At 45.0% G+C, this 17,180-nt stretch overlaps 1 protein-coding gene across 3 annotated transcripts; it reads left to right on the forward strand.

The window, feature by feature from the left end:
- Positions 1–13,336: 13,336 nt before the first annotated feature.
- Positions 13,337–17,127, forward strand: LOC120683378 (probable leucine-rich repeat receptor-like protein kinase At1g35710). 3 transcript variants are annotated; one of them, XM_039965457.1, is made up of 4 exons: positions 13,337–13,425; positions 13,515–13,801; positions 15,164–16,372; positions 16,483–17,127. In XM_039965457.1, the coding sequence occupies exons 1-4, from the start codon at positions 13,406–13,408 to the stop codon at positions 16,833–16,835; spliced, it is 1,869 nt and encodes a 622-aa protein (XP_039821391.1). In that variant the 5' UTR covers positions 13,337–13,405; the 3' UTR covers positions 16,836–17,127. The 3 variants fall into 3 exon arrangements, with proteins under 3 accessions (XP_039821391.1, XP_039821389.1, XP_039821390.1); XM_039965455.1 differs by having other exon boundaries at positions 13,515–16,372; XM_039965456.1 differs by lacking the exon at positions 13,337–13,425 and having other exon boundaries at positions 13,443–16,372.
- Positions 17,128–17,180: the final 53 nt, after the last annotated feature.

Here is a 17,180-nt window from a genome sequence, read left to right on the forward strand (position 1 = left end):
GCCGCCGTGCGCCCATGCTGCCACCGCCGACGTGCGCCCGCGCCGTTCTCGCACGCTCGCCGCACCACCGTGCCACGCCGCGCCACCCGCACAACCGTTCTGCGCCGCCTGCAGCCGCCATCACCGCCGCCTGCACCTCACGCCGCCACCACCGCTTTCCTCACAGCCCACGCAGCCACGCCGCCTCTCCCACACGCTTTGCAGCCCACGCAGCCGCGCCGCCTTCGCCTTTCACGCCGCATCAGCACCCGATCAGCGCTCACCAGGTGCTCGACAAATTGCTTGTTCGAGATGGGTCACGAGAAGAGAAAGGGAAAAGAAGTTGTGGTCGAGAAGCCCGCTCGCAAGCGGACTCGTGCAGAGAAGGAGGCCGAGAGGGCCGAGATGGTGGCCAAGGCCGCCGAGGAGCAGGCATCAGGCCGTGCTCGTCCGTTCCAGATCAGGGAGGACCCCAGAGGCAGAGGCAGAGGCAGAGGCAGGGGTATGGGCAGAGTGAGAGGTGCCAGGGCCACCAGAGCCGCGACGGCAGCAGCAGCAGAGTCAGATCAGTCAGATACAGCTGCAGAGTCAGATTCAGAGGCAGAGCAGTCTGAGCAGTCTCAGGGGCAGAGCACACAGGAGTCACCGACTCTACGACGGTCTGGCTGCACTCGGCAGACATCCCCAGCAGCAGAGACTTCACCAGCGACCGAGCGTCGCACTGGACCGAGGACGCGAGGAGGTCACCAGCCACAGGAGCCTCGCAGGTCCGCAGCTGTAGCAGCAGCAGCTCGTAGAGCCGAGGCCCTAGAGGCCGAGCGCGCAGTGTTCCGTATGGACACTGTTGTGCGTCTGGAGCCAGGTGTGCTGCTCCAGAACTTGACCAAGGCCAATGCGGCGAAGGTCAAGAGGCTCAGGTGGAGTGTTCAGAAGGAGGACTGGTTCCCCGTGACCCGTGACAGCCGAGTCGACCGTAGGTTCTGGACGCTTCTTCAGGCCAGTTTCTACGAGACCTACCAGAGGCGGGGTCACAGGATCTTCCCGCACAGAGTGCTTGACTGGGTGTCTCTGAGGACAGCCGCAGGGGGAGAAGATGTCAGAGAGCACTTCGCTCACTTCAGGGGCCTGTCCAGGTTACTCCAGATTGAGCAGAACAGATATATTGAGGACTGGGTCAGAGTCTTCTATGCCACGGCCTGGATTGCTCCCGAGCGTCGAGCAGTACACTTTGTTTATGGAGGCCAGGTCTTTGGTTTGTCGAGAGCGACGATAGTAGGGATTCTCGGAGTTGACTTAGTTGACGTCTCCCTGCACGAGATGGTTTACGGAGATGCAGATCCACCACGCAGAGCGATGATTGGCGGGATTGCACCTTCTCATGAGGCGATCTCTCAGTGTTTCCGCCAGCCGTTCCCTGCCTCCTACGCCAGAGTTCCCAGCCTGCTGACCCCAGAGGCATACGCAGTACACATGGCACTCCGGAGGACTTTGCTATCGAGGAGTGGCTACCCAGAGGGGTTTACAGGACTGCAGCAGCTCCTGCTTCTGCACATCCTCACTCACGAGCCGTTTGACATAGTTGACTTTATTCTGGCTGAGATAGAGGATGTGATCACAGACGGGATGGGTGTGGTGCGACAGTTTCCCTTTGCACACTGGATCAGCTATATATGTTCTATGATTGTGCCAGCAGAGTCACCCATCAGCGCTCCCTACCGTCACGACGAGGCTCCCCGGTTCCCAGTTTACCGACCGACAGCTCCACAGGACCGGAGGAGGGGCAGACAGGCAGAGAGAGCTGCCATGGCACAGTTGTCACCAGAGGCACAGGCCCGTGTGGCACAGGAGGACGGGCACTGCTTGCCGCCGAGGCACAGCTTCCCGGAGGAGAGGATGAGATACACTGGTCTGAGCTTGAGTCAGACTCCTCCGAGGACGTAGAGTACTTCCCTGCAGCAGCCCCAGCTAGTCACGACCACGAGGCAGGGGGGTCTAGAGAGCCAGCTCCAGAGTCACCAGCACCTGCTACAGTCTCTGAGTCCCAGGTGTCTCAGCCGTCCGAGCTCACCGCACTTCTACAGCAGCTCGTGACTCAGCAGAGAGAGGACAGGCTTGCATAGGAGGAGGCCAGGAGAGCCCATGAGGCTCAGCTTGCTGCTATACAGAGAGAGGCCGCCCGAGAGCGGGCTGCGACCAAGGAGCGTTTTGTCGGGCTTATCGACAGAGTTTCACAGAGGACAGACGCTCAGTTTCAGCAGATGCAGCAGGGGATGATGGCGATGTTCGGGATGATCTCACAGCTTTACTCTCACACCGGACTCGCCCCGCAGCAGCCAGGACAGCCAGGCCTTCAGGGTGTTGGAGCACCTCAGCTTGCCGTTACACCAGCTCCAGCCCCTACTGCAGCTCCAGCTACCTCAGCGACACCGGAGACCACGTTCTCGATGTCCGCATTACTTGGGTCTGCCGGTCGTCCACTGTTCTCTCCACTGCCAGCGACTTCACTCTTCCAGGAGTCTCCTTCAGCAGTCCAGTCAGTCGCCCTCCCCGTCGTACCACAGACACTACCTTTAGGGGGAGGAGGAGAGGGTTCCTTGCTTCAGCAGCCGTCACAGCCGGCAGCTTCAGCACTCACTACTTCAGATGTTGACACATCTTCTACTGAGCCGGTTACTACTTCTACGGACCCTCTTCCAGGCAGTGCCAGCACGCGAGCCTCTACCACAGCTACACCCCCAGTCACTTCAGATCCAGCAGGCAGTTCTGACCAGCAGCTCCCGTCTGTCACCGAGGGTACACCGTCCGACGACGACGACGATGATGACCCGGACCGCTTCCTTGCAGTACCACGACAGCCGGACCAGTAGCTCACCTTTTTGGTGCTTTGACGCCAAAGGGGGAGAGAGTTAGGGGGAGGGTAGAGCTAGAGAGAGCTCGTAGTTATCAGGACTTTGATTCTTTGTATCTCATTTGGTGTTAGTTCATGGATATGTACATTTGTCGCTTGAGTATGCCATGCTTTGAGACATATCTATGGATTTCGTTTGAGCCGTTGAGCTCTTTGGTCCTTCTTTTCGAGTTCGCCTGTGTTTATCTTGCTTTATCTTTCTCGCTCTCTCATTATTTATGGTTGTGTTGTCATCAATCACCAAAAAGGGGGAGATTGTAAGCATCTAGGCCCTCAAGGTATGTTTCGGTGATTAATGACAACCATTATTGTGACTAATGAGTTTGTGCAGCTTAATAGATCATTATCGCTCATTTGGTCATATGTCAAAAGAGGCCCCTCAATTTCATTATTCAAAAAGGCGATCTCGGTATTCAACTCAATTTTATGTCAAGACTAAGGATCTTTCTAGTCCTAAGTGTCATAAGGTTGAGAAGGACACTTAGGTTAGTATAGGTTTTATAGTTTTGTAGTGATCGCACTATTAAGAGGGGTTAAGGCTAAGTAACTTGAGCATGGACATGATCATTTGAAAATGGATGCACACTATGGTCACTCAGGTTTCTAGAAGTTCAAATAAGTGGTTCTCAAACTATATCTCAAGAATATTTGGATTTCATTCAAGACTCAAATCAGAAAAGACAAAATCAGAAAAAGTCTATACACCGGTTTAACCGACGCTCTCAATTTTCTATACGTCGGTTAAACGAAGTCAGTAGAGTTTGGACAAATTCAATACACTGGTTAAACCGACGTGTTTGAAATTAACGTCGGTGCATTAGTCCAGAGTTGGTTTTTCCAGGGTATTTCAAGTTCTATACACCGGTTAAACCGACGCTGTTTAAATCAAGACGTCGGTGCAATTGACCAGTGAGATGGTTTTTCAGAGGAATTTAAAAGTTGTACTCACCGGTTAAACCGACGATAGGTTTGAGTTAACGTCGGTGCAGTTGTCCAGAGACTTGGTTTTTCAGTTGATCAGTGGGCAACTACACTCACCGGTTAAACCGATGATACGTCGGTTAATCTGCCCAAGTGGTAACGGCTAGTTTTCAGAAGTGGCAGTTTACATTCACCGGTTAAACCGACGATGACTATTGGAGGGACGTCGGATTAACCGGCGCTACGCAGTTTTCTGGCAGCTTTTCTCCAACGGCTCTATTTGTGTGAGCTGCCTATATATACCCCTCCAATGGGTCATTTCGCCCACTCTTGACACCAGGCAACATCCATACACTCATACTATAGTCAAGAGCCACTTTGAGCTTCATCATTCACATACTTGTGCATTCAATCAATCAAGAAGCAAGATTAAGGACTTGAGTAGAGAGAAGCTAGTGTGCATCCGTTCTTGGTGATCGGTTCTTGCTCAAGTGAAGGCCTTAGCTTGTTACTCTTGGTGATTGGCATCACCTAGGCGATCTTGGTGATCGAGGTGTTTCTCGCGGAGCTTGCCAAGGATTGTGGGAGCCCGGAGAAGAAGATTGTACGTGGCTTGAGCTCCACCACGCCGGGATGGTGAACGGAGACTCTTAGTGAGCGCCCAAGTCTCGGTGACATGGGAGGTGACAAGACTCTTAGTGAGTGTCACAACGTGGACTAGGGGTGTGTGCCAACACATCGACACCACGGGAAAAAAATCCGGTCGTCTCTTGTCCACTCTCTTTATTCAAGCATTTTCTTTCATGCAATTTACTCATGTGCTTGACTTAGAGATCATAACTTAGCTCTACCTTGCTAGGCTTTACTTTGTTTTTATCTCTCTTAGCTTGTGTAGGTAGCTTAGTTATCCGGTTGGTGAATTGGTGCCCTACTAGTATTGCATAGGTTAAGGTTGCTTTACCTTGTTTTAGAAATTGAAAAAGGCCAAATTCACCCCCCTCTTGGTCCATCGATCCTTACAGCCTTCTAATTGGAGCCTGAAAATATGCTAAATGTTGCCATCTTGGTTGCTTTTCAGCATATATCATTTTATTTTTTAAAAAAACTGGGAAAAAATAAACTAGGAAGGCCACCCGCGCATTTGCGCGGCTAAATGTTACTATTTGTAACATTACTTTTTTAATTGATTCTATTTATTACTCGTGTGGCTAGATGTAAGTATCTATTAGGTTACAACCTTTTTTTATTTGATGTAAGATGTGTTAAAGCGTTACCTCAATTTTGATGAGTCATTTTGTCTCCATATATCTAATTTTGTTGTTTTAACATTGATTGCAAAATAATTTTGTGGTTTTGAGTGTGGATATATTTAGATGATGAACTCATGATTCTTGCTGAGGTTGGAGAGTCATCGTCATCACAATGGATGCCCATGGCAGCGGCTTAAATTTCATTGCTGCTCCTCATCATCCTCAGGTGTCGCCTCATGAATCAACATATTCCTCCTTGATATGGGCGTTGGAGCTATCATGGCATTCCCTTTGGGATTTTTTTCTCTTTTAAGACCCTACAACACTAAATATATCGCATCATTCTATTTCTTATCTCTTCCTCTCTATTGGGTACTTATAGCTCATAGCATACCAAAGTTGTTATGTTTTGGATTTAAGTACGCTACAACACTAAATACATCACATAATTCTATATCTTATCTCTTCTTCTCTATTTGGTACTCATAGCTCGTAGCATAGCAAAGCTGTTATGTTTTGGATTTATGTATTTATTTAGTGGTAATGGTGTGTTATATGTATGTGTAAGGGTAGCTCGTAGCATACCAAAGCTATTATGTTTTGGATTTAATTTTTTATCTAATAATGGCAATGGTGGGTTATATTTATTTATGTTTAAGGATATTTTGGTCTAACATTTAACGTAATGGCAGTGGTGGGTAATTTTATTTTTCTTTTTTTCTCCGATTAATGTGGCATTTTCTAGACCTTGAGAGCGAACGTGGAGGCTCCATTTATTGGCCAAATAATAAGATAATAGATTGAGGGAGCACCCCTATAGCTCTGTTTCTTCCTGAGATGTGTTTTCTTTCTTACATGTTGTTCAGTGCATGCGGGCATGTTAGTGCCTGCAGCAGTGGATTATTTGCTGAGGCTATGTTTCTGGACATCGTCAAATTAATCACACGACTGAACTCTATTTCGATGTTAAGAAGTTCAGTTTGATGTCATTGGAAAGGTCGGAATTCTAAAGGACACGGCCCTTGCTGGGTTTTTGTAGTTTGGTAGGGCTAAAATTCCTCACAGATTGACAATTGAAGTGTTCTGATTATTGTTTCATGTTAAGCCAATATTGCATATTAGCATTTAACAATTAAATATTGTGAATATGATACAATAAATATTGTGAATATGATACAAACTTGCATGTTTAACTTAGGTTACATCAATGTGCAGGTACAAGGCAAAGAGATGTATAGAACTGAAAGCTGCTTCCTTTTCATATTTGTCGTAAAATTTAACCGGTGTGGTCACATAATTTAGATTTGTCACAGAATGTCTACTAGATTTGAATGTACAAGTCCATTTTGTTTTTCTTTCTTTCATATGCAGGAACTTCTTTTTTATTGCACAGCTTCTTTCCAAAATTCAAGGTTAGTTCTCTCTGTATATACATCTATATTTTCATTTTGACACTTTATGTTTGCTTTCCCTTCCTGCTGTCTGAATGAAATTTGCCCATTATTTTTGAGTAGCTATATTACCGACGGTAGCTTATTTAAGAATAGATAAAGTTATTATTATAAATCTGTAGCTCTTTAACATCTCATGCACCTTCCTGTATCTATTAAGATGCATATCTGTACCTTGTGTTTTATCAAATTGCATTGCTGATTCTACTCTTTTTTCTACATTTGGCTGTCATAAAGAGTAAATGTGATGTGCATACCTCAAGTCCATGCAGTTTTGTGAGATACCAGATATGACCAGTTTTGTTCTAATTGTAACTGCTTTTGGCGCAACTGGCCTACCAACAAGATAACATTCAGGGTTTAGGATCCCCCACATCTTGCTTTAGTCATGTGAGAGGTGTATCAAATATTTTCTTTTGGCAAATTATATTTTCTTGGAATATTATCTTGAAGATAAATAAGCATTTCACTACTACAAAAATGATTTGTAGCAACGCCTCATTTTTTTTAGGGGCGGACCAAAAAGTCGCCCGTCCCTATAAATGGAGCGAGGGTACTGTAGAAACAGTCCGCCTCTAAAGATGGCATCTGTAGGGGCGGCTGACCCCCTCTGCGGCCCCTGAAAATGGGAGCCATTTTCAGGGGCGGGTGGGGGGGTCAGCCGCCCCTACAAATAATCATTTTTAGGGGCGGTTCACCCCCTCAGCCGCCCCTGAAAATGAGGGCATTTTCAGGGGCGGCTGAGGGGGTGAGCTGCCCCTACAAATCGATTTCTAGGGGCGGGTGGCACCGCGGTCCGGCCCTACAAATTGTTTTTAAAATAATTCCGGTAATTCTTTTAATTCAAAAGGAGCTGCAAAACATTTCAAAAAAAATTGAAATTTTTAGCATAGCCAATTAGTGAGCTGTAGAACACGTGAAAAATATAATTAATACAATTCAACATGTGTTAGTGTTGAAGAGTGTTCAAAACACAAAGCTTGCCTTAAGTTATATGAGATATAAGTATGACATAGCTATACTTTGTTGTTTCAACACTTCTATTCAATATTTTCACTGAAATGTGATTTCGATATTTTTCATATGTTACACGAGTGACAATAACTCTATTGTAAAATTTTCACAATTTTTTTATTAGTTTTACTATTTTATTTGCATTATTACAATTTTCAGCAATAAATGGAAAACCATTTTAGGGGCGGGCCGGGGCGTCACCCGCCCCTACAAATAGTTCTATATAAATATCTCCCCCGGCGGGAATTAGAAACATTTTCGGATCGAGCGAGCGGGACGCCGTCAGGCTGCCGAAATTTTTCGTGCCTCTCCCCCGTCGCCGCGCCTCCTGCCCGCCCCGCCGCCACCCGTCCTCGCCGGCGCCGAAGCCACCGCGGCCGCACCTCCCTCCCTGCGCCTTGGAGCCTACCCGCAGCGGCCCCCTCCTCGACCGGCAGTGCCTTCCGCGCGGCGGCCCCCTCCCCGACCGGCGGCGTCTCCGCGGCGGCCCCCTCCTCGACCGGCGGCCCCCTCTTCTTCCTCGCGCTCGAGGTCCTGCGCCCCTCCCCGAACTCGGCCGAGCCCTACCCCCGCCGAATCGAGGCTTGTGCCGCTGAAGCCACCTGTGCTCCTGCGCCGGAGCGCCGCCCGTTGGTTGATCTCTGTTCTCCGGCCGCCCTCCGTCAAATCGATCCCGCAGTGAGTTTCCTCGTAACCTCCTCTTCCTCCCCAACCCATTCCCCCTGGGTTCTTGCTCTGCTGCCACCGGGGAGCAGCCGCAGCTGCTCGCCGCCCCCCCCCCCCCCCGCCACGAGCCGCCCCTGCACGGGCCTGCGTGGCACTGCCGCCGCCCCACTGCCGCCTTGCCTCCCTCACCTCCTCGCTTCCCTGCCCTGCACCGGCCGAACGCTGCCGCCGTCGTGCCTGGACGTGGCCATGGCCATGCCCATGGTGTGCGGGAGCTGGGGCTGGGCTGGGCCTCACACTTACTAGTGGGGCCCAGCTGGTAGCCCCTATTTAGGATTTAGGGTTTTCCAAAAATAATTAATTCAGTTCAATTAAGTCATATGCTCATGATATTTGTATAATGTGCATTTGTATTATTTATATTCAAGATCATTGTAATTTGAAAGCCATATGCTCATGATATTGTAATGTACACTCTAATATTATTTATTTCTTTTTCTCAAGTATTGTAATTTGAATGGCATATTGTCATTATATTGTAATGTGAATACTGTTAGATGTTCTGTGGTGGCGGTCATGGTGGCGGTCGTGTAGGGGACGTGGCGGTGGTCGTTCGCTTATGGACGATGTTGTGGTTCAGCAGCCAGGCATACGCTTCCATCAAGAGGTTGGCTTGCCACTGGGTGATCGAACGCGCGGAACAATTCCTAACATTGTAAGTTTCATTTGTTAGTTTCATATTCATATATTTTTGCTCACATACAATACAGCTTCAAATAATTCTAAATTCTAAATTTCCTCACATCAATGCAGCTTATCAACCTTGTTAGATGGCTTCAAGATGTTATCGAAGGTTTGGGTGGTACTACTTTTGTGGCTCGACAAGAGCTTGTTCGTCAACCGGATGTCAAAAGGGTACATATTTCTTTTCAAATACCTATTCGACATATAGAGTGGTCCTCGGTGGTACCAGGAGAGGATCCATCCTCCTCGATGATACCCATGGTTTCAATTGCCGCAGTGGGTGGAGAGGCACCCATTTCGACAACTTATGAGAGGCTAGCGGTGGAGGCATGCCTGGAGCAGCTTAAGAATCATGAATACTTTGTGCCCGACTTTTCATATTTTCGAGTTAAGCAGCTACAGGCGAGAGAATCCAGTGTTATTCTAACTACAGAGAGGCTTTGTCGTCTTAATCGACAAGACAGAGTATGAGATTTTCTTTTTAGTCATTGTTAACTTTAGTAATGTTGCATTGTTTTTTCAACTTTCATAACGTTATTATCACCTTTTTGCAGGATCTCATCGATCATCAATATACCATTGCATCAGTTAGCTTTCGGGCTATTCTGAATCAAGTCGTGGACACCTTAGGTTTGACTTGGATGGGTGGAGAGCCACATTTTACAAGAAGTTGCAGATTTCAAGCAAAGCTCTTCTTCTGCAGGGCAAGTCAGCTGAACACTCCATTGTTTGACATTTGTAGTTCTGTCTGTGGCAACGAATGGGAAGCGGAGGAGATTGCACTTGTTCGTGCACTAGCATATTTTGATAAAGTTCTAGGGTGGACGATTGGAGACCGCAACTATCTTATCTATCTACGGATGCGAGCAATGCAGTAGCTATAAATTTGTAATATGCATGGATGTATAGCTACTATTGTCATTGAACATCTTGTATTGCTACACCTTTATCTTCTGAAATTTTATTTGATTGCAATGTTATTTGAGTGTTGGATCAGAATGTCTCAATTAGCTTGGTGGATTTATAAAGTGGGAATTCAAATTTTAAAATACTGCAAAATGAATTAAAAATGAATTACTAATTTTTTTGGACCTGAAATTCATTTTCAGGGGCGGGTCACCCCCCACCCGCCCCTGCAAATTCATTTTCAGGGGCGGGTCACCGCCTGGCCCACCCCTGAAAATCCATTTGTAGGGGCGGGTGGGCTTGTGGACCGCCCCCTAAAAATGCATTTCTAGGAGCGGTTGAGGGGGTGGCCCGCCCCTAGAAATGGATTTTTAGGGGCGGGTTCATTTTCCGTCCCTAAAAAACATGTATTTTTAGCAGCGAGAACTAGCCACAGATTTTCTACCAGCCCCTAAAAATAGCATTTTACCTGCCCCTACAAACCTTTATTGTAGTAGTGTTTACTTCCTCTTATTTGTCTCAGCCTGGGCTTGAGTGCTCGCAAAGACGTGGTCATATCTTCAATGCTTTCTCATATGAGAGGTACTATATTTACTGATCATAATGGATTCAACTGAAATGCTCCAAGATAGAGATCATGATGCCAACACCATAATTGTCACATTATGCCAGCACCATAACTGTCGTTATTTTTATGCACTTGGCAATGTCATCATTATGATTTTCAGATATAAAGTGCTTATGGCCTATTGGCACCTGATTTTATTCCTAGTGGCTTCCTCCAGCACTTCTGCCTTAGTCCTTTGAATATGATTGTCGGTGGCAGATAGGAACCTGCATTACAAATATTACCAATCATTTTCTCCCCTGCACCACTTAAATATCAGATACTTTTCTATAGTTCAAAAGAGCTGGGTTGCAAAATTGCGTCGGGAAGGTATATGCATATATTCCTTCTGCTTGGAGTTTTTTCATTACAAGTTGGTGTTGCCACTGTGTTGCTTTATCATTGAAGCACCCTATCATTCCAAAAATACAGAAAACATAGGGGCAAATTTTCCATTGCTGAAACAGGTTTCTCTCCATTGTTTAATTTGATGTTGGAGGTTTGACATTAGCATACTACAGTAAAGTTCATCTAACAATAGTTTGATCCTTGCTTATTGATTCAGTTCCAATAGCGTGTATATTACAACTTCACAAGTTTACATGTGCATTGTTGCAGGTTCGTCAAAGGTAATTTATGATCTGGTGTATCACTTGGACAAATTTAAATGACTATCATTTTTTAGATTGTGATATATTTCCAGAATGTATTTTCAGTTAGTTTGATTGATTTTGTTGTTACTACAAAGTGTTATAATTCATACTTAGGATATGTCACGAAAACCTCACATTTACTGCAGATGTTTTTTCTCTATATGCTGTGTTGGTTGATGATCGAAGGCATAAAGTCTATGCTTCGAGATAGTTTGTCATATGTACCTTTTTCCATGCTTCAGATCAAATTATTTATGTACGAATGTACCGGAAAATGATCATTTGCAGTATCTTTTCCCTGTTAGATATAGACATCTATTAAGTTTGATGGAACTATAAACGTACCTATTTTATATAAACAAAGAACTACCACTGTTAGATATAGCCATCTATTAAGTTTGATGGAACTATAAACGTACCTATTTTATATAAACAAAGAACTACCACATTTATTTTCAGTGGTACAAATTAGATTTGTCCATTGATCATGGCAGTCTAGCTACTGCACAGGCTATACACACCTTCCCTATGGGCCCGGCATTAGCGCGCCAATATTCCTAGTGAGCCTTCATCGCTGGAAAGAAGGAAGCAGAAGAGGCCTGATGATAATTCTAAATTTGTTTTTTGTTTGTCAGGAAGCAGTAGTCAAGCGTAAGTCCAAACAGAAAAGAGAAAATAAGTCAGAGATGCGGTGGTCTGGAAGAATACAAAGTGGACACCAAGAAAGGCTTGCGCATGCTCACACATTCCAACCACTAGCAGCCGCACCTCCATCTCCAAGGTGGCAAATTGGTAATTATTAAAAAGAAACCAATTGCTCCTCCCTCACATCCACAACTATAGTACAACCGGTCAGTAATCATGCCTATTGGCCTGACCTGTGTTTTCCACTTTGTCTTCTGTAGGGCGTCGTTACGTCTAGGGCATTTCGCCGTCGACGCGTAATTGACTAAGGCGCTGTGTTTAGATCCGATGGGGTGTAAACGCAAAAAAAATTTTGCAAAGGAATCTAGGTAATTTGAAGTACTAAATGAAGTCTATTTGTAAAAAATTTTACACAGATGAGTTGTAAATCGCGAGACGAATCTAATGATGCTAATTAATCCATGAGTAATTAATAATTAGCGGATGGTTACTATAGCATCACTGTTGCAAATCATGAATTAAGCAGACTCATTAGATTCGTCTCGCGATTTACAACCCAACCATGCAAAAAATTTTGTAAATAGACTTCATTTAGTACTTCAAATTAACAAGATTCCTTTGCATTTTTTTGCGTTTACGGCTTTTTTGCGTTTACGAGGTGGGAACTAAACAGGGCCTAACATTCATTACGTAAGAAAACATCCAAGAAAATAGCTCAATTATTGAATAGTTTCGTTTCCGCTAACTAGTATTATATATACTCCCTCTATTTTTATTTACATGTCATATTAGTTTTGTCTTAAATCAAATTTGATTAACATTGACCGGGTCTATAGAAAAATATAGTAACAACTATACTATCCAATATTTGCACAATTAACATATACTTCATGGTGGATTCAATGAAACAAATTTTATATTATAAATGTTGTTATTTCTTTCAATAAGTTTGGTCAAAATTTGTTAAGTTTGACTTTGGACAAACCTAATACGACATGTAAATAAAAACAGAGAGTACTTATATATTAGCTCGATCAATTATTGAAGAGTTTCGTTTTCACCTCACTAGTATTATATAAGGAATATATTAAGTGCAAACCAACCTCTCCGTGCAAACCGTGCAAACTTCAATCTGGGTCATCGGATCAACATCTAAGGGAGAGCCCGTGGGGAGTGGGAGGGGAGATTTGTAAAAGTGTGATTATCCAATCCAAGGGGGGTGAATTGTAAAATTATCTAATCCTTTTATGCCCCTTGGATGTTGATCTGATGGCTCAAATTGAAATTTGCATGATTTGCACGGAGATATTGGTTTGCACCTAATATGTTCATACTACTAGTGATGTGAAAACCAAACTCTTCAATAATTGAGCTACGATATAAGTATATATAATACTAGTGAGGCGAAAACGAAACTCTTCAATAATTGAGCTATCTCCTTGGATGTTTTCTTACGTAATGAATGTTAGTAGGTTACTGCTGGTCAATTACGCGTCGACGGCGAAATGCTCTGGACGTAACGACGCTACAGAAGACAAAGTGTGGAAAACACAGGCCAGCCCAATAGGCATGATTACTGACCGGTTGTACGGGCTGATAGTGCCATCTTCTTCGGCTATTCGCATCAATACTCTCCAGCCAATCTGTACATTCATCAGGCCATGCAGTGCACCACAAATACCAATACCATCTTCACGAGGTGTTAACGGCACAAGAAAGAAGAAACCATTTATATATCTAAAAACAAAAGAAAGAAGAAACCATGGCGGTGCTGGAGATGATAATCTTCTTGCTCTGTTCATGCCTTCTCTTTCCATTCGCGGATGCAGCAGCGCGCCATGGAGGCGTGCATCTAGCGTCCCAGGAAGCGGCCCTCCTCCAGTGGAAGTTGAGCTTGCAGAGCCCGCCGACGGCGCTGGACTCGTGGCGGCAGGGGACGAGCCCGTGCACCGGCAACTGGACGGGCGTGGCGTGTGGCGCCGTGCGCCACGGCCGGCGTGCGCCCCTGGCGGTGACCGAAATCTCCCTGCCGAACGCCGGCATCGACGGCCGACTCGGTGAGCTCAACTTCTCAGCACTCCCGTTCCTCACATACTTGGACCTCGGCCTCAACAACCTCCGTGGCGAAATACCGCTGGAGATCACGTCCCTGCCCGCGCTCTCCTACCTCGACCTCAGCGGCAACGGGCTCCATGGAAACATACCACCCGAGCTTGGCAACATGCCACGCCTCACCCAGCTGGGACTCGACTCCAACAATCTCACAGGCCGTATCCCGGCGTCTATTGGGAACCTGACGACACTAAGATTTCTTGTCTCCGGGAACAACATGCTCACCGGGCCGATCCCAGAGGAGCTAGGGAAGCTCATGAGTCTTGAAAAGTTGGAACTGAGCGGCACCTTGTTAAGCGGCCAGGTACCTAAAAGCTTTGCCAACTTGACCAGATTAAACACTCTCTACCTTTACAGCAACAATCTATCAGGGTCCATACCGCCTTCTCTTGGCAACCTCAACAAACTGATGGATCTTCAGCTGAGTGATAACCGCTTGAGTGCTGGAATCCCAGTTGCTTTGTTAAATCTTACTGAGCTGAACATACTTAGCCTTGAGATGAATGAGCTCACAGGTTCCATTCCTCATATGATTGGTTTGCTGCCCAATCTAAGCTTGTTAGGTTTATCTACAAACCAGTTGACTGGCTCCATTCCTCCGAGTTTGGGGAACCTTACTTTTCTAAATTACCTTAGCCTCCATGACAACCAGTTGGTTGGATCAATCCCTGCTGAGGTCGGTGCTTTGGTGAATCTCCAAACCATGTCTTTGGCCTCAAACAAGATTTCAGGCTCAATTCCTGTAACTTTCAAGAATCTCACGAGCATAAGGGTGCTATTTCTATTCCAAAACAAGCTGTCGGGTCCTTTGCCTCCAGAATTCGCTAATAATTTCTCACACTTGATACATTTAAATCTAGGAAACAACTCTCTGTCAGGGGAACTGCCCTCGGATGTATGCAAAGGGGGGAAGCTTGAGAAGTTCGTAGTTGCTATTAACATGTTCACTGGCCTTATCCCAACAAGCCTGAAAACATGCAGGAGCCTGGAACTTCTTTCTCTTACTGACAACCAAATCACTGGAGATGTATCAAGTTTGGGGCCATACCCACGACTTGTTAAAGCAGAATTAGGGGGAAATAACTTTTCCGGGGGCTTGTCGAAAATCTGGGTTTCAAGCATCAATTTAACCGGCTTTTATATGCAGAACAATATGATAACTGGAAGCTTGCCCCTGGAGTTTTCAAACCTTGAAAAATTGGAGGAACTTTTAATCAACGGAAACAACCTAACTGGCAAGATACCACCAGAATTAAGTAATCTTGTCAACCTGTACACACTCGATTTATCACAAAACCAATTTTCAGGTCATATACCGCCAGAGTTTGGTCAAATGGTAAATTTGCAATACCTCAATATGTCTGCAAATAAGTTGAGCGGCTCGATACCTCAAGAGATCGGGAATTGTATAAAGCTAATTTCGTTGGCAATTAACCACAACAGCTTGAGTGGAGATTTGCCGATGACTATTGGTAATCTGAGAAGTCTACAGATTGTGTTGGATGTGAGCAACAACAAACTCACTGGCAGCTTACCTGCACAACTCGGGAACTTAGCATTACTGGAGATCCTGAATCTCTCCCACAATGAATTCACTGGAAGTATTCCTCCGTCCATTGGCGGCATGGATAGTCTGTCAACACTTGATGTGTCATACAACAACTTGGAAGGGGCTCTCCCAACAGGTCGACTATTCCGTAATGCCTCAATTCGATGGTTCCTACACAACAAAGATCTCTGTGGTAATCTCTCTGGCATGCCATTATGCTCTTCAATTCCAATAATGAAGCATCACAGTGCAGGAATTCACAACTTGGGCCTAGCTATATCTATCCCTGTGTGCATAGTCATTATACTCTCGATTTCTGTAACTGCGATTCTCCACAAAAGGAAAGGACCACAGAAAAATACGGGCAAAGCTGGTACAAGAGATGTCCTGTCAGTATGGAATTTTGATGGGAAACTTGCCTTTGAGGATATCACTGGGGCGACAGAAAATTTCAGTGATAAGTACATCATTGGGTCAGGGGGGTATGGAACTGTCTACAAAGCTCAGCTTCAAGGAGGGAGACTAGTTGCCGTGAAAAAGCTTCACCCATATGAAGAAGACATGAGTGACGAAAAGGGATTCCTTAGTGAAATTGAAGTGTTGACCAAGATACGGCATAGAAGCATAGTCAAGATGTATGGATTTTGCTCTCATCCAAGGTACAAATTTGTAATATATGATTACATTGAGCGAGGAAACCTTTCTGCTATCTTGAAAAATGAGGAACTTGCGAAGGAGTTAGACTGGCAGAAGCGAGTTGCCATTGTAAAAGACGTTGCTCAAGCTATCTTCTATTTGCACCATGATTGCAACCCACCAATAATCCATCGTGATATAACAAGTAACAACATCTTGCTAGATGGAGACTTCAAGGCTTATGTTTCAGATTTTGGAATAGCAAGGATGCTAAAACCTGATTCATCCAATTGGAGTGAACTAGCTGGAACATATGGTTATATAGCACCAGGTAAGTCTTCTACGTAAAAAATATAATCTTGTTGCCACTTGCAAATGTCAAATATATTGTAGTTTGGTTTGACATTTGATTATTGATCAAGTTTCTCTATTTTGATTCAGAGCTTTCTTACACATCAGTGGTGACAACAAAATGTGACGTCTATAGCTTCGGTGTCGTTGTGCTGGAGATTATGATGGGGATGTACCCCACGGAGCTGCAGTCCCTTGTTTCCATGGGACAGAATCAAGAGCTTGCAATGGAGGATATGGTGGACAAGCACCCATCATCGCCGACAATTGTGGAGAAGAAAGAAATTGCTCTTCTTGTGGAAGTGGCATTCGCTTGCCTGCAAACTTCTCCTCAGTTTAGGCCAGAGATGCAGGATGTCTATGAGAAACTGATTCTGCACAAACGTCATCCTTTTGCCTCGCCTACTCATGAATTAACAGCAGAAGAAATGAGAGAAGTGTAAGGTCATCTATGTTATGTACTTATGTCAAGAAGCTATCACACATTCATCGTGTTTAGTTGTTATTATGAACAGCACCTGTATTGGATGATAGTCCCAAGGGTCTAGGGCGGGTCTAATAGCATTGCATTTGAAAGTTAGTAACTGAACACTACATAAAAAATAATTCAGAATTGAAGTGGTGCGCACCACTAGTGTTGGAAATATGCCCTAGAGGCAATCATAGAGATGATCATATTTCTTTGTATTCATGATTAATAAAGGATTCTTTGAATATCATAAAAGTCAACTTGTATTGATTGACAATTATGTAAATTGTTTGTGAAACTCTTTACTTGTATGGTTATT

This window comes from Panicum virgatum, chromosome 7N, assembly GCF_016808335.1.
Source record: "Panicum virgatum strain AP13 chromosome 7N, P.virgatum_v5, whole genome shotgun sequence".
NCBI lineage: Eukaryota > Viridiplantae > Streptophyta > Magnoliopsida > Poales > Poaceae > Panicum > Panicum virgatum.